General features: G+C 42.4%; 1 protein-coding gene across 1 annotated transcript in view; it reads right to left on the reverse strand.

Annotated features, from left to right (window-relative positions):
- LOC126470489 (cysteine-rich hydrophobic domain-containing protein 2) overlaps positions 1-26,053 on the reverse strand; it is a 47,016-nt gene that overhangs the window by 11,415 nt on the left and 9,548 nt on the right. Inside the window, exon 3 of the mRNA XM_050098359.1 lies at positions 18,432-18,548. Coding sequence (XP_049954316.1) covers positions 18,432-18,548 — 117 coding nt within the window. The remainder of the gene's footprint in view (positions 1-18,431; positions 18,549-26,053) is intronic.

Here is a 26,053-nt window from a genome sequence, read left to right on the forward strand (position 1 = left end):
CCAATGCTGACATTTCTGCATTATGCTTTTATTTCTTCATTTCCAGTCGACGATGAAGAAGATGATGATGATGATTATGTGTATCTGGAGTTCAGTGACTTCATCGGTATAAGTACAGAGAACCTCACTGGTGGTAGTTTCAGCGATCTTGGCAGATGAGGAGTTTATATTAATGTGCCCTAACTTACCCCACGCTTCAGCAATCTGGTTACGTGAAGTCAGTGAAGTGATGTAGTGCTCTCAACAGTGTTTATTCTGTTGTTTGAGAAGAGATTCTTACCCTTGTTGATCTAGTGAGGATTAAGTTAGTAATCAAAGACTGTCATTTGTGCTGTTGTAGAGATTGTCCGATCTCTTTAATTGGTACAGCTATTCCTTTGGGCCACCAGGATATTGTCTTGAGTTTAGAGGATCAAGATGGGAGACGTACAGTAGCTTCTGTTGTTTATAGAATGATATTCATAGCATCTTGCACAATACTGATCAATTTCTTTTGTACGATTTGGGATTAACAGGCCCGCAGAAATGTATGCTTGCCAGTCAGCTTGCTTTGAGGAGAAGTGTGACAACTCTCCAGAGCACTGGAAATGTGAGATCGACAAGATAACGGGCTGGCTGAACACACAATTCTGGGACTGCTGCAGTTCAGGGGGTAGATTGGGTTGAGGGATTGGGGAATGGCTGCTGACGGTTTGGAGGGAGGCAACAGGTGTGCAGAATGGGAAGGGTGGCTGATGATTTGGAAGGAGGCAGAAGGTGTACTGGATGGGAAGGGTGGCCAACAGTTCAGAGGGAGCAGCACATGTGTGGGATGAGAAAAGGACTGATGGTTCGTAGGGATGCAGCAAGTGTGTGGAATACAAAGGGTGGCTAACAGTTCAGAGGCAGGCAGCATGTGTGGGATGCAAAGGTTGGCTGATGGCTGGCTGGCAGGCACGCAACAGGTGTGCGGGATCTACATCTACATACTCCACAAGCCACCATATGGTGCATGGCAGAGGGTACCCTGTACCACTACTAGTTATTTCCTTTCCTCCTTGTGAGTGCAGGCATTTGGCTGCAGGGGAACAGTGACTATTAGTAATTAAAATTGTAAGGCCACCACAAGTTGCATGTAACTTTTTCTTTATTTTATGTGTTTCACTCGAGCAACACAACCGTCTTTAGAACTGTGAAATTACAATGTGTTACACCACCGTACAATAAGATAAATTAACAGATTCAAATTACAACAATGTAACTTACATTACAAATACCAGGCTGTGTATAGCACCACCATGATACATAAAATGAAGTATTTTGGTTGAGTACAGTAAACATAAATGATCTGGTCAGGTACATTCTAAGATTAAACAGGAAGTTATATTACATCTTGTTGAGTGAGTCACAGGCCTATCTATATGTGCTTTAGTTAAAACTACCTCATCAAGCCTTACGTAAAGCTACATAATACAAAAATACTAATATCACTAAACTAGGGAAATAACAGTCAGTCAGTTTTAATGTCATTAATAACCTGTTACACACACGACATGGTGTACTAACGTCTCCAAACATGGCAATTATACTTTTAATTTGTAATTTTACCATATCCATTTACAATTATTTTAATAACCAGGTATGTTTTCTAGACTTGTATGTGTGAACACCCAAAAAAGCGGCAGACAATTACTCTAGTTTAGTGATATTAAGAGTTTTTTGTAATACATAGCTTTACATAACACTTCATGAGGTAGTTTCAATGAAAGCCATACTGATAGGGCTTGATTCGCTCAACAAGAAACAGTATATCTTGCTGTTTAATCTTATAATTCACCTGACCAGGGAAATTACATAAACTGTACACAACAAACTTACTCTATTTTACTTACGACGCCAGTGCTACACACAGCCCGATACCTGTAACTAGTGCGACCTTAGCCTCGTAATGTAAGTTATCATGTTGTAAGTTGAATCTGTTAGTTTATCTTAGTGGGTGGTGGTATAACACATGGCAATATCATAGTTCTGAAGATGCTTGCGTTGGTCAAGTGGAACATGTAAAACAAGGAAAAAGTTACATGTGATTAGGGGTGGCGCTACAATTTTAATTTCCTTTCCTGTTCCACTTGCAAATAGAGAGAGGAAAAGATGACTAACTATATGATTCCTTACGAGCCGTAATTTATTGTACCTTACCTCGTAGTCCCTATGCAAAACATATATTGGCAACTGAAGAATTACTCTGCAGACAGCTTCAAATGCCAGTTCTCTAAGTTTTCTCAATAGTGTTCCTTGAAAAGAACGTCACCTTCCCACCAGAGATTCTTGTTTGAGCTCCCAAAGCATCTCCGTAATACTTGCATGTTAGTCAAACCTACTAACAACAAATCTAGCAGCCTGCCTCTGAACTTGTGTGGCTCCCAAACACTCTAGGGGTACTCAAGAATAGATCACACTAGCGTCCTATATGCAGTCTCCTATACAGATGTAACATTCTTCCCCAAAATTCTTCCAATAAACTGAAACTGAACATTTGCCTTCTCTGCCACAATCCACCCAGATATTTAAATGATGTGACTGTGTCAAGCAGGACATTATTAATGCTGTATCCAAACATTATGGGGGTTTCTTCCTCCTCATACTCATTAACTTGTATTTTTCTACGTTTAGAGCTAGCTGCCACTCATCTCTCAAACTAGAAATTTCCTCCAAGTCATCCTGTATCCCCCTACAGTCACTCAGCTTTGACACTTTCTCATGCAACACAGTGTCAGTAGCAAACAACTGCAGATTGCCGTCAACCTCATCCACCAGATAATTTATGTATATAGAAAATAATAGTGGTCCTATCACACTTCCCCAGTGCACTCCTGACAAAACCCATGTCTCTGGTAAACATTCAGTGCCAAGGACAAGGTACTGGGTTCTGTTGCTTACAAAAGTCTTCAAGCCACTGATGTTGTACTTTCATTAACAGTACGCTGTGGGGCATCAGGTCATATGCTTTTCGGACATCTAGAAATATGGAACCTGCCTGTTGCCCTTCATCCACCATTTGCAGTATATCGTAAGAGAAAAGGCAAGCTGAGTTTTGTATGAATGGTGATTCCTAAAACTGCGCTGATTCGTGGACATAAACTTTTTGGTGTCGAGGAAATTTATTACACTGAGGTGAAAAAATTCGTGGGATACATCCTTATATGGTTTCAGACCTCCTTTTGCCCACTGTATTGCAGCAACTCGACTAGTCGTTGGAAGTTCCCTGCAGAAATAATGAGTCATGCTGCCTCTTTAGCCGTCCATAATTACGAAAATGTTGCCAATGCAGTATTTTGTGGACAACCTGACCTCTCGATTATGTCCCATAAATAACCAATGGGATTTGTGTTGGATGATCTGGATGGCCAAATCGTTCGCCCACACTATCCAGAATGTTCATCAACCTAATTGCGAACATTTGTGGCCTGGTGACATCGTTGTTTGGGAATATGAAGTCAATGAATGCAAATGGTCTCCAAGTAGCTGAACATAACCATTTCCAGTCAATGGTCAGTTCAGCTGGACCAAAGAACTCATTACAGTCCATGAAGACACAGCCCACACCATTATGGAGCAACCACCAGCTTGCACAATGCCTTGTTGACAACACGGGTCCTTGGCTTCGCATGGTTCCACAACACTCACTCAGACCCTATCATCAGCTCTTACCAACTGAAAGCAGGACTCATCTGACCAGGCCACAGTTTTCCAGTCATCTAGGATCCTTCCGATATTGTCATGAGCCCATGAGAGGTGCTGCAGTCAACATCGTACTGTTAGCAAAGGCACTCACATTGGTCGTCTGCCATGATAGCCCATTAGTGCCAAATTTTGTCACACTGACCAAACAGATATGTTCATTCTTACATCCCACACTCATTTCAGCAGTTATTTCATGCAGTGTTTCTTGTCTGTTAGCACTGACAACTAAACACAAATGTTGCTCCACTCGGTTGTTAAGTGAAGGCCATTGGCCACTGCATTGCCTGTGGTGAGGGTTAATGCCTAAAATTTGGTATTCTTAGCACTCCTGACACTGTGGATCTTGGAATACTGAATTATCTAACAATTCCAAAAATGGAATGTCCTATGCGTCTAGCTCCAACTACCATTCTGTGTTTAAAGTCTGTTAATTCCCATCGTGTGGCCATAATCATGTCAGAAACCTTTTCATACGAATCATATGAGTACAAATGACAGCTCGGCAAATGCACTGCCCTCTTATACCTTGGGTACATGATGATACTGCCATCTGTATATCTGCATGTCACTATCCCATCAACTTTGTCACCTCAGTACGTATTCGAACTCACAGTATATATTTGAACTCAGAATACGCTCAAGAAGTCTGCAGTAAACTGATGTTAAGGACACTGGTCTGTAATTTTGTAGATCTGTTCTTTTACCCATCTTATACACAGGTGTCAACTGCTTTTTTCCAGTTGCTTGGAACTTTGCATTGGGTGAGAGATTTGAAATAAATACAAGCTAAGTAAGTGGCCAATGCCACAGAGTACTCTTCATAAAACCAAATTGGGATTCCATCTGGACCTGAAGATTTATTTGTTTTCAACTCTTTCAGCTGTTTCTTTACACCAGTGGTGCTTATTAATGTACATCGCCCATACAGGACTCTGTGCAACCGTCAAACGATGGTATGTACATACAATTCTCCATAGGAAAAAATTTCTTTAACCTGGAATTTAAAACTTAGGCTTTCATTTTACTGTCTTCTACTGCCACACCAGACACATCAGCAAGTGACTGGATGGAAGCCTTACAGCCACCTAGCAATTTTACATAGTACCAATTTTTTTTTTGGGATCTCAGCCAGATCTTTTGCTAAGGTATGACAGTGGTAGTTGTATTTGTAGTGTATACCTCTTTTCATGGATATAAGAATCTCTGCTAACACTTGCCTGTCTTCATTTGTGTGTTCTATTTTGAACCAAGTGTACAACAGCACACAGCCTTTGCTTTCTCAGCATTTTCCAATGGGAAGGGCAGTTGACAGTTTGTACGGAGACAGCAGATGTGTGGGATGGGAAGGGTGGCTGGTGGGTCGGAGGGAGGCAGCAGGTGTGCAGAACAGAAAGATGCTAATGGTTTGGAGGGAGGCAGCAGGTGTGCGGGATGGAAAGTGTTTGCAGGGAGGTGGCAGGTGTGCAGGATAGGAAGCGTAGCTGACGGTCTGCAGGAGGCAGCAGGTGTGTACGATGGGAAGAGTGGTTGAAAGTTTGGAGGGAGACGGCAGATGAATGGGATGGGAAGGGTGGTTGACGGTTCAGAGGGAGGCGCCAGGTGTGTGGGATGAGAAGGTTGGTTGATGGTTCACAGAGAGCCAGCTGGTGAATGGGATGGGAATGGTGGTTGATGGTTCGCAGGGAGGCAGCCAGTGCACGGGGTTGGGAAGGTGGCTGAGGGTTCAGAAGGAGGCAACAGGTGTGCAGGATGGGAATGCGAGAGGGAGTATAGGAGTGTGGGAACTCTGTTCACGATGACAATGGCATAGAGATTGTGTCGGGAGAGGGTGGCAGGAAAGAAGTAGTGGAGACTGGTAGAGGATGTGGTTACTGTGGGTAAGCAGAGATTGAGACCAGGAACATTTCAAGAACGAAGCATGTCTTGCAAGCAAAACTCCCTTCTACATATTTCAAGAAAGCTAGTGCTGGGGGGAAGGATCCAGATGGTATGGACTGTGATGTAGACATTGAGCTCTAGAATACTGCGCTCAGCAGTGCAGTCCACCACTGGATTTTCTTCTCTGTTCTTGGCCAGAGTTGGTAGTGGCCATTCATTCTGGTGGACAGCTTTTTAGTGATCATGCCCAAATAAAATTCTGTGCAGAAATTGCAGCAGAGCTGGATATGACATGGCTCCTTTCACTTGTGAACCTGCCTCTGGTGGGACTAGAATAGCAAGTGCTGAGTGGGTGAATTGGTCAGATCTTGCACCACAGCCTTCCACAGGGATAGGACCCCTGTGGCAAGGGGCTGGGTGTGGGATTTGCACAGGTATGAGCAAGGGCATTATGGAGGTTGGGCCACAGCAGAATACCAAATTAGGAGTAGTGAGAAGGATTGTTGTTAGGATGTCCTTCACTACAAGGCTTGATGACAAATGGTCGAATTCCTGGTGAAGGACATCACTCACATTTGCTCAAGTCCGGGATGATATTGGGTGTTGTGAGGGTGCTCCTTTGAAGCTGGTTCTTGGATGTGGTGGGAGGATTAAGGATCATGAGCACCAACCAGCTCTTCACCAGTACGAATGGCCACCACCACACTGTGTTGGAAACCCGGTGGCGGAACACATGGCTGAGTAAAAATGCTCTAGTGCTATGGTTGCTTCAAAACCTGTGCCATCTGGATCCCTCCCCCCAAGCACCACCTTCCCTTAACTATTTAGGTGTAAGTTATCCCTGCAACACATCCTTCATTCTTGCAATTCTCCTAGCCTCAATCTCTGCTAATCCACTGCACCCACACCCTCTATTCAACATCATCCCCTTCCCCTGGCCTGTCACCCCCTCCCAATCAATTCCAGCACATCAGCACCATCATGCGCCACACTTCTATCTAGTGTACCTGCCGCCTCTTCCTATTGCATTCCCATCCTGCACATCCGCTGTCTCCCTCTGAGCTGTCAGCCACCCTTCCCCAAATCCTCCTTCCATGTTCTTCCTCTTTTCTTTCCTTCTACTTACCCTACCTGACAACCACTCAACCTTTCTACCTGCCAAACTGCAGTCCAGTATTGTGTTTTTAGCCAGCACACAGAAGTTCGGCGAGTTATTTGCTTTTCATTCTGTTAAACTTTCCTTGCCAGATACAAACCAATTCTTGTGAGGGTTTCCCAGACCACATTTCTGGATTGAGAAATGACCAAGCTATTCAACTGCACAATATGTGTATTTCTTCTTTCAGCTGAGTGCAGCTGATTTGTTTGTTTGTGGGTTCATGGGAGGAAGGTGTCCTATGAGATAATTTCTGTGATGTCAGATCAGGATGAAGAGTCTTCAGCTCCATCAGCATATGTCTCCACTGGTGTCAAATGATTAGCATTTAAGAGAGGTAACTGATTTTTTCCCTAACAATGGGTAGGTCTGGCAGAGATTCTTCATTCAAGGCGGGGTCTAACACAATTATAGTGATTGTAAATCATGCTGCCACTGCAAATGGATAAAGGTATTCACAATTCCAATGTGCTTTGAAATACAAACAGTGTGGAAATGTTTTGAAGTCCTGTATTTCCTTTTATTTAAAAATAATATATGGTTCATTGGCATATGGTTATCCATCATAGCTACCCATGATAGGTTCTGAGGTGTATAATCAAAATACTTACAAGGAAAGCCTCACATCAACAGCTGAATGTACAGTAAAAAGTCAAACCTATATATCAAACTTCCACCTTCTCAGGAATGACATTCCTTTCAAACATTATTATGAAAGCTTGTGTGTTGATTTTGTTGTCCTTGTGCCCTGTTGTCCTTAAGCCCGTTTTGTACGCTGAACACACAATGCAATCCCCAATGCTCCAAATTTGGTCAGAATTCTTCATCCGTCAGATGTACTGAATCTCTATGAAAAAAGGTTCTATTAAGATGGTTACAGGTAGTGATTGTAACACAAGGTATTATTTCCTAGTGTACTACAAGCACAATAGGGCTTGTGATTGTGCTTCAGTAGTTGTCTTAACATGGATGAGTATCTCCTTGAGATCATCTATAAACTCAGCAATGACATGTCCTCCTCATAGTTATCTTCAGTCTGAAAATATTTAATGCTGGAATGTTCTCACAGTCTTAATTTGACTCATTACTTATTAGCTTCATTTTCTTTAATTCATTTATCATTTTTCTACACTTTCTTCATTGCATTTACTTTCGGCTGCTACAAACACTCATTGTACCGCTTTTATTTATTTATTTATTCAGATTGTTCTCACATTCTTTCCTTATCACTTTTGTTTAACAGTTTCCATTCCAGTCTCATTCTAATTGGAGAGGAGTTTCACATACATGTAAAAAACATGTTACATCAACTTACTTTAACCAACCTTTATCCACACACTAAGAGGGATCATTTAAAAAAAAAGAGTAAAACCAAAGGGGTGAAAACATTGTTTTTTGAAAAAAACCTTGATTTTTCAAACAACCCTCTTTACACTTTCACTGTGCTTCTAAAGAATGGCCCGAGTTGCACATAAAAAAAAGTCCTTATAATTCACTATCACTAAATAGTCTTCATTCACCATCGACTTCCACTTCCCAGGAATGTTCTAAATTCTGAGAATAAACAAAGATACACTAAGGCTACAATGATGAAAAAGACAGATATGTAGGAACTCAAATCTAATTACAACAATTCATAGTATAAATATTTATTTTACACTTACAGTATTTAGAAAAAATGGTATTTTATTGTTTCTACTAATGTTTATGACCTGAAAAATCAGTTTTCTTATACTTCTTAATGGTTTACACGGAGTCAATGAGCATCACTTTGTTTGAGCAGAGTCAATATGCATCACTTCTCCAATGGCTTCTCCAAATATTGGTTCAATGATCACGGCAATTCCCTGCATGTAATGGGGATGGGGGGATGGGAGGAGAGGGGCAGTTTTTACCAATTTTTTACAAGTTTAATAACACTGTGCTAGAGGTGATACTTGAGGTCTTTATAACTTCCCAGAGATTCCTCCTGAGAGTTGTTACCCATATCAAAACAGTGCCAGAGGTGATACTTGAGGCCTTTATAACTTCCCAGCGATTCCTCCTGAGAGTTGTCACCCATATCAAAAATACAATGTACTTTGCCCATTGGAATTAAACACAATTTATGTATTATGCTATTTGCTGTAGAAGCATGACAATCTCTGGAATCAAATATGACCAAGTTATAGAATATTTTCATCATTCATTTGATGAAGAAGAAAGATGAGTATGAGGTGTTGTTTCTATTGTAAAGACTCCAGTAGATACAACTGCTTCAGATGATCCATGAGTTGAATGATACATCCTGAACACAGTCTGGTAACAGCTGATAAAGACTAATTTCTAGAATCTATACCAGAGAACGATTCACAGCTACACGATCGTACCTACACAGCTTATCAAAGCAACACTGCAACAACTACCCAGGTGTAGAAATCACTCTCTGCCATAGGACAGAGATTATAGCGTTCCACTGTGACTCTTGATAGTTCACCAAATTTCACCGAAAATGTAAAGGATTTCTTTTTATATTGTTGTAGCAACATACTTTACTGAATTGTGTCTGGCTCTAGCACTGTATTATTAGCTAGTGATGAAGAGAATTCTAATCCTTAAATTAAAAATATATATATTTCTCTTTACTGTTGATTCTTGTTACAATATCAGCTTATTCCCAAGAATAAGCCGCTTTCATTCAGTTAATACTTGGTAGAAATCAAACCTACATTTGGATCAGACTTCCTTAACTCTTGTGCAGAAACGTGTGCAGTATACTGCTGCATTCATTTTCAATAAGCTACCACAAGAATTCAAAAATCTTATAGGGTGTAGAAAAATTTCCATTACCTGTCACAATTATTATGACTGGTAGCAGAAATTTTTCTACACCCTATAAAGGAACAGTCACGGAGTTCAACAGCATCCGCTATGGATAAAATTCATAAAAAATCTTAGCAGTAATCTACATGCTATTAAATCAAAACTGAATAGTTTCCTCATGGATGTCTCCTTCTATTCTGTTGAAGAGTTCCTTGAAAAATTAAGCTGATTCTTCTGTTATATTGTTGACTGTGTTTACTGAAACTTATGGTTTGACTTTTTTGGGTTCATAAACATTTTATTTTTATCTGTTATTACTTTTATGCTGTAATTTCATGTACTGACATGTTCCATGACCTTGGAGATTTGCTCCTCAATTTGGTCCTAGGGAACTTGATGCGTAAATGAAAAAAAAATAAAAAAGGGGGAGTTGTACAGTTCCCTTAACAGGAACTGAAGCCTAAGTGCTCCATCTCCATATTCACTTTGTGACATCATCAGAAAGTGGAGTTACTGTGGGTTACTACACACCTTTGAAAAATATAAAACTTCTATTAAGCCTCTTCACTGGTATATGTCAAAAGTGTTTCATCTTTCAGTGTAGTAGTTCCTGTCATCGATCTGCCACAGCCAGATCTCTTTCTGATTTACTCTGATACTGTGGTAATTGAAGTGGTAAATAATTTACTGAATTTAGGAACTTCTTTCACATTATCCTGCTTTTTTAAAATCACGCCAAGGGTTTTGCTCTTGCTACGAGAAATGTTGCAAGGTTCTCTCTGATGCTTGAAATCTGCACTCTCAGAGGGTCACTGGCATGGCCCTAATTGCAAAGCAACATTTCATTCCAGTATAAAACAAGCTGCCTTCAAAGTTAACTAGACAATTTTTGCGATGGATATTTGATAATGTGATTTGTCATATCTCAGGTGCAGTCACAGTGTTAAAACACAGCTGGCTGGCTGGCTGTACATGGCAAACTCACACTGCGGAGCCTCCTTTCAGTTGCTATTCTGTTTGATATGTGAAACTTATGGTGAAATGGTCACTAGAGCAGGTGAGGGCACAAGAAGAAACCAATAACAGGATACAAAAGCTTTGTCACAGAGCTGACGAACATTCCTTGCCTTCTGCTCAAAAGATAGGTTTCCTCTTTGCGAATGATGTGCTGTACAACATGAGCCAAGTGGCAAGTGTTGACAAGATCACACAGCATGTTGTTTGTGTCAAAATTTAGATGAAGGAATGAAATGGGAGCAGCCAAAAAGGTCTCTGAGGCTATAGAGTTATACTGCAGCCAGTGTGTAAAGAGTACACCGTTATCTTCAATGAATCTGAGAAAAAGGTTTTATCTGGTACACAGAGAGAAGCTGTAAATATCACTACAATACACAACTACCCTCTCTTTGTCATTACACCACCAAAAACATCTGTTTCTGATTAGAATGTAGCTATTTAATACAGGTGTGATGCATCTCCTGTAGACTTAAACATAAACGACTTCACTACATCACCATCTACATGAATGCCAACATACCACTGTACAATGCAAAGCAAAGAGTACATTGTACCAACATTATCAATTTTCTGTCCTATTCCACTTTTGTACAGAGTGACGAAAAATGACTGTCTAAATCCCACCGTGTGTGCCCTAATCGCTCTGATCTTTTTCTCATGAGCCCTATGCTGTCTTATTTCCAAGGATTCTCATTTAAGTTCTCAGAGTATTTCTGATATACTTTTGTACGTACTGTACTAACCTTTATGATTCTAGCAGTGTTTCCCAGAATTAATTCACTGTTTTGTTGCCATGCTTAGTTGATAAGGACTCCTAACACTGAAACGATAGTCTAGAATTACTCGCATATAGTCTTGTGTAAAGTTTCCTTTATGGATGAACTGGACTCTACTTGAACCTTTCTGATGAATCCAATTCTTCCATTTCGCCTCCCCAATAATGATTTTACTTGAATGTGCCACTTCAGTTCTCTTCATAGTCTTACCCCTAAACACAATGTGGCATAATTGAGATGTTTACTACTAATCTTGCAGTCAGCTACTATACAGTTCTTTCTCATTGTTACTAGCATTATCTTAGATTTATCCAAATTTAAAGAGAGGTGCAAATCTTTCTGCATTTTCTCATGATCACGGAACGACAATACTTTGCTGGACAACAGCAAACAATCTCTCAGGGCTGCTAAACCTATCCAGGAAGTCATTTACACATATTGAAAACATTAGAGGTCCTATTACACTTCCTGTTGCACATCTGATGTTACTTTAGTTTCAATGGAACCACTGCTATCTAGTATAACATACTGGATTCTATTAACCAAATGTTCCTCAAACCAATCACATGTTTGCAACTTTATTCTGTATCTTTGCATCTTGATTAGTAGTCACCACTGTGGTACAATGTGTAGTGCCTTACAGAAGTCTAGGGAGATGAAATCTACCTGTTCACTTGCATCTACTGTTTGCAAGAGATAGTGTATGAATAAAACAGGCTATGTTTCACACGAGGCTTTTTCTGAAACAGTGCAGACTTTGAGAGATGCTCTTTTCCCTCTAAAAACATGATTTTTTTCCTTCTTCCAATATGTCTTAGGATTCTGCAACAGACACAACATTAGCAATATTAGTTTACAATTCTGCATGCCCAAACTATTAACCCTTCCGTAAACAGGAAAGATCTGTGCTCTTTTAAAGTCACATGGTACTACTCACTGTGTGAGTAATTTATGATAAATTTGAGGTAGGAAAGGAGTTAATTATGAGTTGCATTTAACCTAACCCATAACTGGAATTCTGACAAAGCATTGTGCCTCGTATACTTGAGTTAGTGTTAACTGTTTTTGAATACTGGGGACGCTAATATGGATGTCACTCATTTGTGAGTTTGTGCTGTGGTCAAACATTGGTGTTGTATAATATTTTTAAATTTGAAATCCAAAATTTCTCAATTCTGTCTGCTGTTTCTAATTTTGACACCAGACACATTAATGAGGGATTGAATGGACTTTTTGAATCCCTTCACTGACCTGCATGACCAGAACTTTCCATAATTTTCTGATAAATCTTTTGCTAGGATCTGAATGTGAAAATTATTCTGCGTTTCACACATAGGCCTTCTTACAAATACAAAAATTGCTATTAACTTTTCTCTGCCACTATCCCTGTAATCTCTCTTGTAGTGAAAGTGTACTACTATTTGTTTTCACGAAATTCTATGAATGGTACCATTAAACCAGGTCATTGCAGTCCCATTACATACTTGTAAAGTACTTATCCAGACTAACTTCATGTCTTTCAAGGTAAACCTCAATTTTTCCACATTTGCCAGATCTGAACTAAATGTTCTCAGTTCACATTTTAAGTAAATGGATACCGATTCACTATCAATTTGGCCAAACACAATTCTTTTCTTACTCTCCTAGCTTTCTTGGCTACCTTTTTGCCTTTAGTGACCATTGTTCCTGTAACATTGTCGTGGTTGCTAATCCGTCTCTCACTGTTGGCACTCTCGATCAGGTCTGTGCAAGAAGCTTCAATTCTTTCACTTTAATCCTGAATCCTTCATGTTGCACTGAATTATGGGAACCATTTTAGCAGTAAAGTTTCTATTCTTTCAGTGATATCTATCAGATGATTTTGTACATGTTTTTCTGTTTAAGAGGTTTAAGTTCACATTTTGTAAGTATAAATTCAGGCAGTCTGTAGCACAGTTTTCATTTCTTCTGAACAGTTAGTTACATAGCTCACTGGGGCATCGGCGCCCACTGGTGACACATCAGGAGAGGAGCAAGCTGCATATCTGGGATTCTGTCTGCTTTTATGGTTTACTTCTTCTTCAGTTAGTCTTGCTAGGATGGGTAGTACGTGTGCATGCTGTGTGCAGACACGGGAGGAGCTGGCCACAGTTCACATTGCCCACAGGCTCTGCTGCCGAATGTACATGACGCGGTGGATCCACTCTCACATTAGAGTGAGTAGCAGGTGGCAAAGCATTTGTGTCACTCAAGGTGGAGTGCCAATGTGGAGACTGGCCATCTAACCTTCCCTATTCACTCTGTGAGTGGACAGGTGGCAGATCCTTCAGCGTGGTAAGAGCAGACACACAGGAGGAGGGATTTGCTAGTTATCAGGAGTTCCAACGTTGGGTGCATTATGAAGCCTATTAGGAAAATGGCATTCAGGACTGGAAAGAAAGCCAATGTGCACTTTGAACGTCTGCCAAGGGGCCTCAACCAAGATGTGGGGACGGCCGTAACTGCAGCTATTGAGTGTGAGTTGGCTGCAAGTTGTAGCTCATGTTGGCACCAACAACACCTGTCGCATGGTTTCTGAGGCCACCCTCAGTTCATACAGCCGGCTGGCAGAAGTGGTGAAGCCCGCTGGCCCCATGCATGGGGTGCAAGCAGAGCTCACAATTTGTAACATTACTCACATAGTAATCACTGGACTACTTACCATAAATGGCAACTTTATTGAATGTGGCATTCAAACACTCCTTTACGGCAATCTATTCTCTAGAAAATTATTAAAAAGCATGTCTCCCTCCCATAGCAGTAGTATTCTGAAAAACTGGAACGGTTAATCCATGTACCAGATGGAGAAGGCACAGCAATACACATCACTACTATTTCCTTTCATGTGGTTTTGAAGTATACTATTTTTCCATGCAGCAATGACTACAAAAGCTTTTGCCTTTACTGAGCACCTATGACTTGATTCACATACTCTAACACATGGAGCGGAACAATTAAATGAATCCACAAAGTCTTTATTCCTGCTCTCAAACTGACAGCACAATTTTTGTCCTCACAGAATGGAAAGCACCCAGCTTTTCAGCCAAGCATATATCCTTAAACTTTTGTGGTTCTTCCTGTATATATTTTACCTTCACGGGAAACGCGTACCATTTTCATTGAAGTGCATTTCTTGCAAGCACATGCACAGATACATGTCTTCTGCATAAGAATACTCTCCGTGTTGTCAGCATTTTGGATTGATTTTGATGTGTTCCTACTATGTACTAGTATTCAAAAGTGTATGGCTGTTAGTGGGCATAAGGTTAGTGGCTAACTTTAACTTTGTTGAGATTCTGATAGCTTCATCTGTATTACTATGTATGTATTTAGAACAGTTCTCCTGGTGAAGGTTTAACACTTTCTATACTTTTCTAGCATTTTTGCTTGGTTTTTGAATTAAATTTTCTATCTGTGTACACGGGGTAGTCACTTTTCAAAACCATATGATTGTCTGAGCAAGTAAACTTACTAATGTCCATAAACATTTGGTTTCAGACATGTGGACGTATGAGTCCAATTTGCCATATGTTACCTACCCCTTTGATCTTAATTAGAATAGGCAAATTTCTGACACTAGAAGCATTACATTGGAACAAGGATGCACAGTCTTAACTATAAACTTGTTGAATGGCTGCATGTTCTTGGACAAATGACATCAACTGAAAGTGAAGGAAATATGTGAAGTTATTGGTAATTCATCACTGGATCTCTTAATTCCATTACTCACACACTTTTTTTGCAACTTAAATGTTTCTAAGAGCACTCTGGTACAGCAAGATGCAATACTCTTGAAAAAAAAAAAAACTGGCTAAATTATTTAGTTCAATTACTATGAAGTAATCGTGGCACACAGTTTTAATCTGCCAGGAAGTTTCATAATCGTGGAGAGTTCAGAACAGGAGACGCTTGAAGGGACTGTGTGTATTCACTTACAAACGTCCCATTTTGTAGATATTTAACAGATTCTGCAGATTCAGCAACCTGTTATAATGTTTTATAAATAGATAAAGAATGGGTGGACTGGATAATTTTTAATAATTATCTTTTATCCATATATCTAGAAGTAAAACAAGCACATACCAGAATGACATTCAATGGAAAAAAAGGGAATTTAATTCATACGCAAAAGAAGTGGCTTACAAATCTTTCATTTGACCAATTCTTGAGTACTGCTAAATAGTATGAGGCCTTTACTAGGTATCATTAACAGAGAAGAATAAGATCGAGACAAACCGCCATTAGTAGCTGTCAACCTTGTCAGACTAACAAAGGACTTATGTTTTATATGATTACTACAAAGCACAGTGATGTGTGGGAGGATAGTGAATACATGTGTCGAGTGGGCATGGGCAGTGAGACGGGTGGGAGCCGGAGCGTGGGCCGGGCAGGTGTTGGAGAGATGGGAGTGGGAGAGGGAGAAGGGGATGGGGTAGGAGTGCGGGGGTGGGGTGGGGGAGAGGGGGAGGACTAAGGGGAGAGGGGGAGGACTAAGGGGAGAGGGGGAGGACTAAGGGGAGAGGGGGAGGACTAAGGGGAGAGGGGGAGGACTAAGGGGAGAGGGGGAGGACTAAGGGGAGAGGGGGAGGACTAAGGGGAGAGGGGGAGGACTAAGGGGAGAGGGGGAGGACTAAGGGGAGAGGGGGAGGACTAAGGGGAGAGGGGGAGGACTAAGGGGAGAGGGGGAGGACTAAGGGGAGAGGGGGAGGACTAAGGGGAGAGGGGGAGGACTAAGGGGAGAGGGGGAGGACTAAGGGGAGAGGGGGAGGACTAAGGGGAGAGGGGGAGGACTAAGGGGAGAGGGGGAGGACTAAGGGGAGAGGGGGAGGACTAAGGGGAGAGGGGGAGGACTAAGGGGAGAGGGGGAGGACTAAGGGGAGAGGGGGAGGACTAAGGGGAGAGGGGGAGGACTAAGGGGAGAGGGGGAGGACTAAGGGGAGAGGGGGAGGACTAAGGGGAGAGGGGGAGGACTAAGGGGAGAGGGGGAGGACTAAGGGGAGAGGGGGAGGACTAAGGGGAGAGGGGGAGGACTAAGGGGAGAGGGGGAGGACTAAGGGGAGAGGGGGAGGACTAAGGGGAGAGGGGGAGGACTAAGGGGAGAGGGGGAGGACTAAGGGGAGAGGGGGAGGACTAAGGGGAGAGGGGGAGGACTAAGGGGAGAGGGGGAGGACTAAGGGGAGAGGGGGAGGACTAAGGGGAGAGGGGGAGGACTAAGGGGAGAGGGGGAGGACTAAGGGGAGAGGGGGAGGACTAAGGGGAGAGGGGGAGGACTAAGGGGAGAGGGGGAGGACTAAGCGGAGAGGGGGAGGACTAAGCGGAGAGGGGGAGGACTAAGCGGAGAGGGGGAGGACTAAGCGGAGAGGGGGAGGACTAAGCGGAGAGGGGGAGGACTAAGCAGAGAGGGGGAGGACTAAGCGGAGAGGGGGAGGACTAAGCGGAGAGGGGGAGGACTAAGGGGAGAGGGGGAGGACTAAGGGGAGAGGGGGAGGACTAAGGGGAGAGGGGGAGGACTAAGGGGAGAGGGGGAGGACTAAGGGGAGAGGGGGAGGACTAAGGGGAGAGGGGGAGGACTAAGGGGAGAGGGGAGGACTAAGGGGAGAGGGGAGGACTAAGGGGAGAGGGGAGGACTAAGGGGAGAGGGGAGGACTAAGGGGAGAGGGGAGGACTAAGGGGAGAGGGGAGGACTAAGGGGAGAGGGGAGGACTAAGGGGAGAGGGGAGGACTAAGGGGAGAGGGGAGGACTAAGGGGAGAGGGGAGGACTAAGGGGAGAGGGGAGGACTAAGGGGAGAGGGGAGGACTAAGGGGAGAGGGGGTTGGAGCAGGAAGAGGGAGAGCAAGATTGAGGGAGGTTGGGGAGAGGGAGGGATGGGAGATGGGGGGAGTGGGTGGTTGCATGAGCTTGGGGGTAGTGAGGTGTGGGGGGAATGGGAGAAGGGACGGGGGAGAGGGAGATCGCCGGGGAGAGGGAGATCGCGGGGGGGGGGGGGAGAGGGAGACCGCGGGGGGGAGAGGGAGACCGCGGGGGGGAGAGGGAGACCGCGGGGGGGAGAGGGAGACCGCGGGGGGGAGAGGGAGACCGCGGGGGGGAGAGGGAGACCGCGGGGGGGAGAGGGAGACCGCGGGGGGGAGAGGGAGACCGCGGGGGGGGGAGAGGGAGACCGCGGGGGGGGGAGAGGGAGACCGCGGGGGGGGGAGAGGGAGACCGCGGGGGGAGAGGGAGACCGCGGGGGGGGGGGAGAGGGAGACCGCGGGGGGGGAGAGGGAGACCGCGGGGGGGGGAGAGGGAGACCGCGGGGGGGGAGAGGGAGACCGCGGGGGGGGGGAGAGGGAGACCGCGGGGGGGGGGCGAGAGGGAGACCGCGGGGGGGGAGAGGGAGACCGCGGGGGGGGGGAGAGGGAGACCGCGGGGGGGGAGAGGGAGACCGCGGGGGGGGAGAGGGAGACCGCGGGGGGGGAGAGGGAGACCGCGGGGGGGAGAGGGAGACCGCGGGGGGGGGGAGAGGGAGACCGCGGGGGGGGGGGGAGAGGGAGACCGCGGGGGGGGGAGAGGGAGACCGCGGGGGGGGAGAGGGAGACCGCGGGGGGGGAGAGGGAGACCGCGGGGGGGAGAGGGAGACCGCGGGGGGGAGAGGGAGACCGCGGGGGGGAGAGGGAGACCGCGGGGGGGAGAGGGAGATCGCGGGGGGGAGAGGGAGATCGCGGGGGGGAGAGGGAGATCGCGGGGGGGAGAGGGAGATCGCGGGGGGGAGAGGGAGATCGCGGGGGGGAGAGGGAGATCGCGGGGGGGAGAGGGAGATCGCGGGGGGGAGAGGGAGATCGCGGGGGAGAGGGAGATCGCGGGGGAGAGGGAGATCGCGGGGGAGAGGGAGATCGCGGGGGAGAGGGAGATCGCGGGGGAGAGGGAGATCGCGGGGGAGAGGGAGATCGCGGGGGAGAGGGAGATCGCGGGGGAGAGGGAGAGTGGGAGACGGTGGGTTGCGAATTATTATTTTCTGGTACTTGGGCTGTCTGGTTTCTCTGGCAGTAAAAAATATAGTACAGGGTTAAATAATGCACTTACATATTCCATCATTGATGAAGAATCACATCTTTGCTTGGCAAGTCTCCAGTGCAGGCCAAGTTTATGGTACAAATGACTGTTTTCCCACTCCAGTAACTTGTCTATAGAGTGCTGAGTCTACAATAGTAAAAGCAAAATGAGTAAATACATGAAATAAGTCCAATGATTACACTTATCTATTAAACAAAGGAGCAATGTTTTCAAGTTACTGAAAATGAACAGACATGTTTTAATATCAACATTCGAGAAAATTTTACTTAATATTCAGCAAAAATTTATACTTGAAAAGTATGAACAATGTTCAGAAAGTAAGTGTACTAAGTTTATAATTTTTTTTTCCAAAAAAATGTACTTGAAAAATTACAGTATACTGTTGATACACTTGATGACTACTTTTCGACATAATCGCCATCCTGTTCACTGCATGTGATGGGCCCAACCAATTGAGACCAAGAGCACTTTGGTGGTCAATGCCGGACAAGGACAGGTGTTGTTGTGCAACAAGCAGACGTCTCTCATCTGCATTCCCCTCCTGGTGTTTTTAATGCTTCCTTTGAGTTTTTTTTAGGGTCTCGGAATATCGTTGTGCATTGGTGGTCTCCCTCCTAGGCAGGAATTCGATTAAAGTGATGCCTTTTCTGTCCCGAAACACGGAGGTCACGATTCTTTTGCCTGAAATTGTGGTTTCGAATTTTTTGGCAGATGTGGAACTGGTGTGATGCCACTGTGATGACTGTCTTTTTGTCTCAGGCATATTATGTTTTAACTCAAGGCACCACAGATCTCAGAAAATCTTCATCTTGCAATTCAAGTTGCTCTTTAAACCTGCAAGGGCTACCGACCCAATTTTTCTTGCACTGCTGACATCAGTTGTTTTGGGACCCAGCTTGTGCACCTGTTCTGGTGCCCAGCATTTCTGCGAGTGTCTCATATAAGATAGTTCTGGAGAGTTGTTGAAGCACCGCAGACATTTCACCCACTGTAAACTGCCTTCACAAACAGTTTCCTAAATTTTTTGCACCAACTCATTAGTCATCAAGTAAGATGTACCATTCCTCTGTTATGAACATTTGTTGTGCTTCCACTGAACTCCCTTTATCACTTCACCACACTCATTCTGCTACTAACACCTTCATCTTAAACAGTTTTCATTTCCCAAAAAAATTTCTGTAGGTTTTATTCCTTCTATGAGCAGTAACTTGATCACTTCACATGGTTTCCACTCAAAATGATTACTTACCGACATCTTTCACACAATTGGATCCTACAACTCGAGTTTATGAACTACCAGGTTAGTGTTACAGTTGCTCTTGTTAGGAGACTCCCCCTCTAACACTCAGTGTTGTCCAGCCTCAAAAAACGAAAGATTGCAGCCCATTACTGTCACAACACACTTACTTTCTGAACATGCCTTTTGTATTACAGGCCACCAAAGCATCTCATTACGCTGCTTTTAAAGATTAAGAATACAACAGAGGGCAATATTTTCACTACACAAACCATCTGGGGGGGGGGGGGGGGGGGGGAGTGCGATCATCACTTTCAGAACACGAAATACCTCACCGATAAATCAGATTTTCTTGCATGTCATGTCAGTTGTCAGAGTTGTTTTAAGGACATCACTGATGAACATCCTCCCCTTCCAAGAATGGTTAAGAAATACACATGAATACCTAATAGCTAACAAAAGAAATGCTTGCTGATAGCAATAACTGGTCTATATTTTAATAATCAGTGTTTTAAAGTTTAAACAATCACTAACACAGCAGTAACAAATTTCAACCAAATTTAGAACTTCCTTTTTCCTCTAACTCTTTCAGGTGCCTCTGGCTATAATTAAGTACATTAAATTTTACTGTATCTTAGGTGCAACAGAAGCATTTTTCCCAATGGAAACTTGAGGTACACATTAGCAAATGTTCAACCTTTTCATCATGTGCAAAAGCTGCTAACTGTTGGAGATCACTATGAGACTATCAGCAAGTCAATGTAGCAGTGTGCAGCAGCTCATTATTACCAGAATAGACAGATGTGGCTGGTTCGTTACATTCCACTGTATAACTGAAATTGTTATTTTGCACAGTAATTATTGAATGATCATTTTTCTATTTATTACAATAGAGGATATTTCACCATTAGTTATTTTAGTCCATAAAATGAAGCCAAGTGTACAATGTATCTTTTGACAATGGGTACTTATTTTTGTATAAATCTTGCATCTAAAAATCATTAGAAATTCACCTATGTGCATTACCACATAAGGAAAAATTTTCCTTCCTCCAGGAAAAATTTGAATCTAAGACGGTTAAATCAAAAGCTTACATTCAGTGTGCTACTTGATTTGCAAACGCTTGAGGCTGGCTACATTCTGGAGAATATAAAATCTTTTTCCATGGAAAAAACATGTTTTCGCATCACTGCAAGGATTCTTTTAACAAAAAAATACAATCAATGCAAAGTTAAAATAATCACTTTGACACACAAACATTGATGGTCACTGGGGAGGGTGCAATAGCTAGATTGGTAATGATGGTGAAGGAAACCTGAAACAGCCTTGTTCAAGAAACCAGACCAACTTTCACAATGTAACACCTAAATCTGTATGACCAAACAGGGACTAACTCTGTTCCTTCTATTCTGGGTTCCCAAGTCAAATATAATGGCAACAATGCAGTACAATAACATGAAATTAAAGGTATCCTAAGATGAACATTAAAAACTAAAAGTGTCACATTTGTAAACTAACTGAAATGTACCATAACCTACCTAGAGAGCACAATTATGGTCCATGGAACACATAAATTAACTAAACCTAAATCCCAGTGTGCCTCATTTTGGACTGATTAGTCATAGAAGAAATCAAGTGCATAAAAAAATAATAATAAATGAGAGAGGCTATTATCCCTCAACTACCACATGCAAACTTTATAATTACCAACACATCAACCATCTGCTTATCAGTTTGAAAGTATACAAGAGGAAGCTTGTAGAAAGGCCACAAAAGTTACATGTGAATCACAGAAAATTTAATTTTTGCTGGAAGTTCGTAACAGGTGCTGAGCATTATTTTATACTTAACCTACATGATATAATGCAGTCACAATTTCTAACTGCTAGAAAGTTCCAATGATTTAAGCCTTCTTAGAAACCACATATTTTGGTGTTGGTAGATAACAGATTAACATATCTATCACTGGTGGAAACTTCAGTGGGTGGAAATTTTATTGGCAAATACTTCTCAAAGTCTGAAACCATAAATAACAAAAGTCATTAGTGACTAACATTAACAGTAAGGCCCGACAATGTTTCTCTGATACACAGCAGACGTTACTATTCTAACTGTAAATGACATCCCAAACAAGATAATGTACTGTGTTGTGGTTGTAAGGATATTTTCAATCTGGCAGCAAATCTTATTTCATTTTCCATATCAACACATTTTGTGTAACAGGTACTGGTGTGGCATTCAGTACATAACAAAAAAATGAACTATGTTCTGACAACAAGCAATTACAATTGTTCTCTACTGCTGTACAGGTTTTGACACTTCTTTTTAACATTCTGCTTCCAAATATACTGAACCGGATTCTCTATTACGGTCTATAAATGGTTTAAATCAGAGCTTACAAGTTGTCAATACCAGCACTAGGATCACTAGTCTTTTCTTACAACTATCTTCTTTAAATACTCAATCTTCAACGTGACCATTAAATTTATTTACAAATCTCTCCAAGCTGATTACAACTGGGCCAACGAAGCGGAACCTAAGTTCAAACCTACCAAATTATAATCACTTTGCTAAGCTGAAAGACATATCAGCTCACATATCCATTCACACTCACTTCTACATAATGCAAAAATCTCTCTTAAGTTACTCCTTTAAAGATCTAGATAACAGTTATCTAGAATGAAAATTCAGTTGGCCTGGGGCCATGTGCTTACTTAACAAAAAGAAAGATAACTTTTTCTCTTTGACTACCATGATATTTTAGTAGGTAAGGTCTCAAAGAGTAAAAGCTCCTATGTTTGAGGTCAACAAATTTCTAGTGTGTGTGTGTGTGTGTGTGTGTGTGTGGGTGGGTGGGGGGGGGGGGGTGTAGCAGGTGGATGCGTGTGTGTGTGTGTGTGTGTGTGTGTGTGTGTGTGTGTGTGTGGGTGGGTGGGGGGGGGGGGGTGTAGCAGGTGGATGCGCGCGCACACACACACACACACACACACACACACACACACACACACACACACACACACACAATGATATTACAATTTCTTAAATGCAGTAAAAGTGTCATTAACAAACACAAAGAATGTTTCAGAGTTCTCTCAGTTATCACAACTCCAGGTGACATCCACATTCTCTATTATCTTCAATCCCCTTCAAACTAAAAGTGCTTAAGCATCTCTACATCTACATCTACATGATTACTCTGCTATTCACAATAAAGTGCCTAGTAGAGGGTTCAATGAACCTCCTTCAAGCTGTCTCTCTACCATTCCACTCTCTAACGGCGCGTAGGCAAAACGAGCACTTAAATTTTTCTGTGCGGGCCCCGATTTCTCTTATTTTATCGTGATGATCATTTCTCCCTACGTAGGTGGGTGCCAACAGAATGTTTTCACAATCGGAGGAGAAAACTGGTGATTGAAATTTCATGAGAAGATCCCGTCGTAATAAAAAACGCTTTTGTCTTAATGATTGCCACTCCAATTCACGTATCATGTCTGACACTATCTCCCCTATTTCGCCATAATACAAAACGAGCTGCCCTTTGTACTTTTTCGATGTCATCCGTCAGTCCCACCCAATGCGGATCCCACACTGCACAGCAATACTCCAGGACAGGGCGGACAAGTGTAATGTAAGCAGTCTCTTTAGTAGACCTGTTGCACCTTCTAAGTGTTCTGCCAATGAATCACAGCCTTTCATTGGCTCTAACCACAACATTATCTATGTGATCATTCCAATTTAGGGTATTTGTAATTGAAATCCATAATTATTTAGTTGAATTTACAGCCTTCAAGATTTGTGTGACATATCGCATAGTCTAAATTTAGTGGATTTCTTTTAGTACTCATGTGAATAACTTCACACTTTTCTTTATTCGGGGTCAATTGCCCCTTTTCGCATCTTACAGATATCTTATCTAAATCATTTTGCAATTCATTTTGGTCATTTGATGACTTAACAAGATGGTAAATGACAGCATCATCTGCAAACAATCTAAGACGGCTACTGAGATTGCCTCCTATGTCGTTAACATAGATCAGGAACAATAGAGGGCATATAACACTACCTTGGGGAACACTGGATATTATTTCTGTTTTACTCTATGACTTTCCATCTATTACTACAATCCGTGACCTTCCTGACACAAAATCACGAATCCAGTTGCACAACTGAAGTAATATTCCATCAACACGTGGTTTGGTAAGAAGACTGCTTGTGAGGAACGGTGTCTAAAGCCTTCTGGAAATCTAAAAATATGGAATCAATTTGACATCCCCTGTCAATAGCACTCATTACTTCGTGTGTATAAAGAACTAGTTGATTGTTACAAGAACAATATTTTCTGAATCCATGCAGACTTCGTGTCAATAAATCAAAGACAACCACCTCTGTGTTGTAAACACTAAATTATGAAGTAACTTGCTTCTTAACATCACAGAAGGTACATATAGCTTTAGTTTCAAAGCTAAAATGTTCTCTGGGAATGATTGGAACTAACTGCATACCTTTACATTCTGATCTGTAATCTTTGGCAAGTTTGAAGAGTATCATTTTTTCCTACATTCTTATGCAGTTTCTATTCTGTATTATAGTAATAAACCTGTGACACACTGATACATTGTGTTTAACCGTTATGTGTATGTTGTAAAATTTAAATTACAGTCAAATTTAAGGAGACCTCAAGGAAGGTTTTCGACCAGAACAAAGAATTGAACATGTAAATAAGCAATCAAATAGCAGGAAATCTATTAGCTGATGTGGTATCATGTCACAGTTATCTCTGATATTTTAAAAATATTTTACAATGCCCCAATACAATAATGTTAACAAATACTACCATGCTAGTCCTTTTTTAGTGAAGGGCTTTTGAAAAAAATGAAGTTACTAAAATGCAAACAATTTCTTTTCTAAAATCTCAAAAATCCCTCTTTTACTTTCTCTGAAATATGTGCATTTACTACAAATTTCTGATTGCCTTTGATAATTTTAAGATGGGGAAAGGATGTGTTGAAAGGGAAATCAACTATTGACTATACCACTGGCCCACACCGATTTCACTTAATAGTTCCTATTACACGGAATAGCTAACCACACTGCATCCTTTTCTTGTGGACTACAGTGAGGATAACACAGAATTGAAAACATCTGAACTGAGCCTTAATTTCTGACTGCTTAGAACACAACACACTGGCATACGTTTTCCTATCAAAGGTGGTCTCAGTTATAAAGGAAAAATTGCCTAACATAAAAGAAATGTGTTCTACTGGCATGTGACGTATCAAAATAACATCTTTTGCAAATACACCCAATGGCAACAGCACATGAGATTGCACATTTTTCTTGTACTGATCAATTGTATGAGCTTTCCTAAGACTATTTGACAAGATGGTGATTACTTAAAGTGTGTCATGAATAAAGTGTTTTGTAATCACAATGTTTCCATGGAATTACTACATGCCAAATATGTTCTACTTTTATGATGGTAATGCCCCACATTATAAAAATGAAGAACATTTTCTTATTCCATGTCTTCAGAATATTTATTAAAACAAGGCTTGCAATGGGCTTGGGGCTGGCCGGTGTGGCTGAGAGGTTCTAGGCGCGTCAGTCTGGAACCACGCTGCTGCTACAGTCGCAGGTTTGAATCCTGCCTCAGGCATGGATGTGTGTGATGTCCTTCGGTTTTTTAGTTCTAAGTCTAGAGTCTAGGGGACTGATGACCTCAGGTGTTGTGTCCCATAGTGCTTAGAACCATTTGATTTTTGCGATGGGTTTGGAGGCACTGTCGAAAGACTTGGTTCTAAAGCAAGTTTACAGAGATCATATGAAAATCACATCCTAATGCCTAAGGAGTTGTACCGTTTTCCGTAAAAACCCATTCTTGGCATCCACTTTGAATTTTGAACAACAGAGGAACAGACAATGTGACAAGCTACTGCCCCGATTAATAACTTCTAAAATCATTGAAGGTACTCAAACTATTTTCTTATTCCTGTGCCTGAATTTCATACTGAAATTAAGTAATACTCCTTAATGGTAAATCATTTATGCAAAATCATTTCTAAACAGCATACTTGCTCAGAAGATTTGACTGTCAGTGAATTCAGAGGTGGGCTGCTAGATTTGTTACCAGTCGGTTTGAACAACACGCAAGTATTATGGAGATGCTTCGGGAACTCAAATGGGAATCACTGGAAGGAAGGCGACACACTTTTCGAGGAGCACTATTGAGAAAATTTAGAGAACCACCATTTGAGGCTGACTGCAGAACAATTCTACTGTCACCAATGTGCATTTCATGTAGGATCACAAAGATGAGATTAGAAAGACTAGGGCTCGTATAGGGGCATACAGACAGTCGTTTTTCCCTCACTCTACCTGTGAGTGGAACAGAAAA

Source organism: Schistocerca serialis, chromosome 3, assembly GCF_023864345.2.
Source record: "Schistocerca serialis cubense isolate TAMUIC-IGC-003099 chromosome 3, iqSchSeri2.2, whole genome shotgun sequence".
Lineage (NCBI taxonomy): Eukaryota > Metazoa > Arthropoda > Insecta > Orthoptera > Acrididae > Schistocerca > Schistocerca serialis.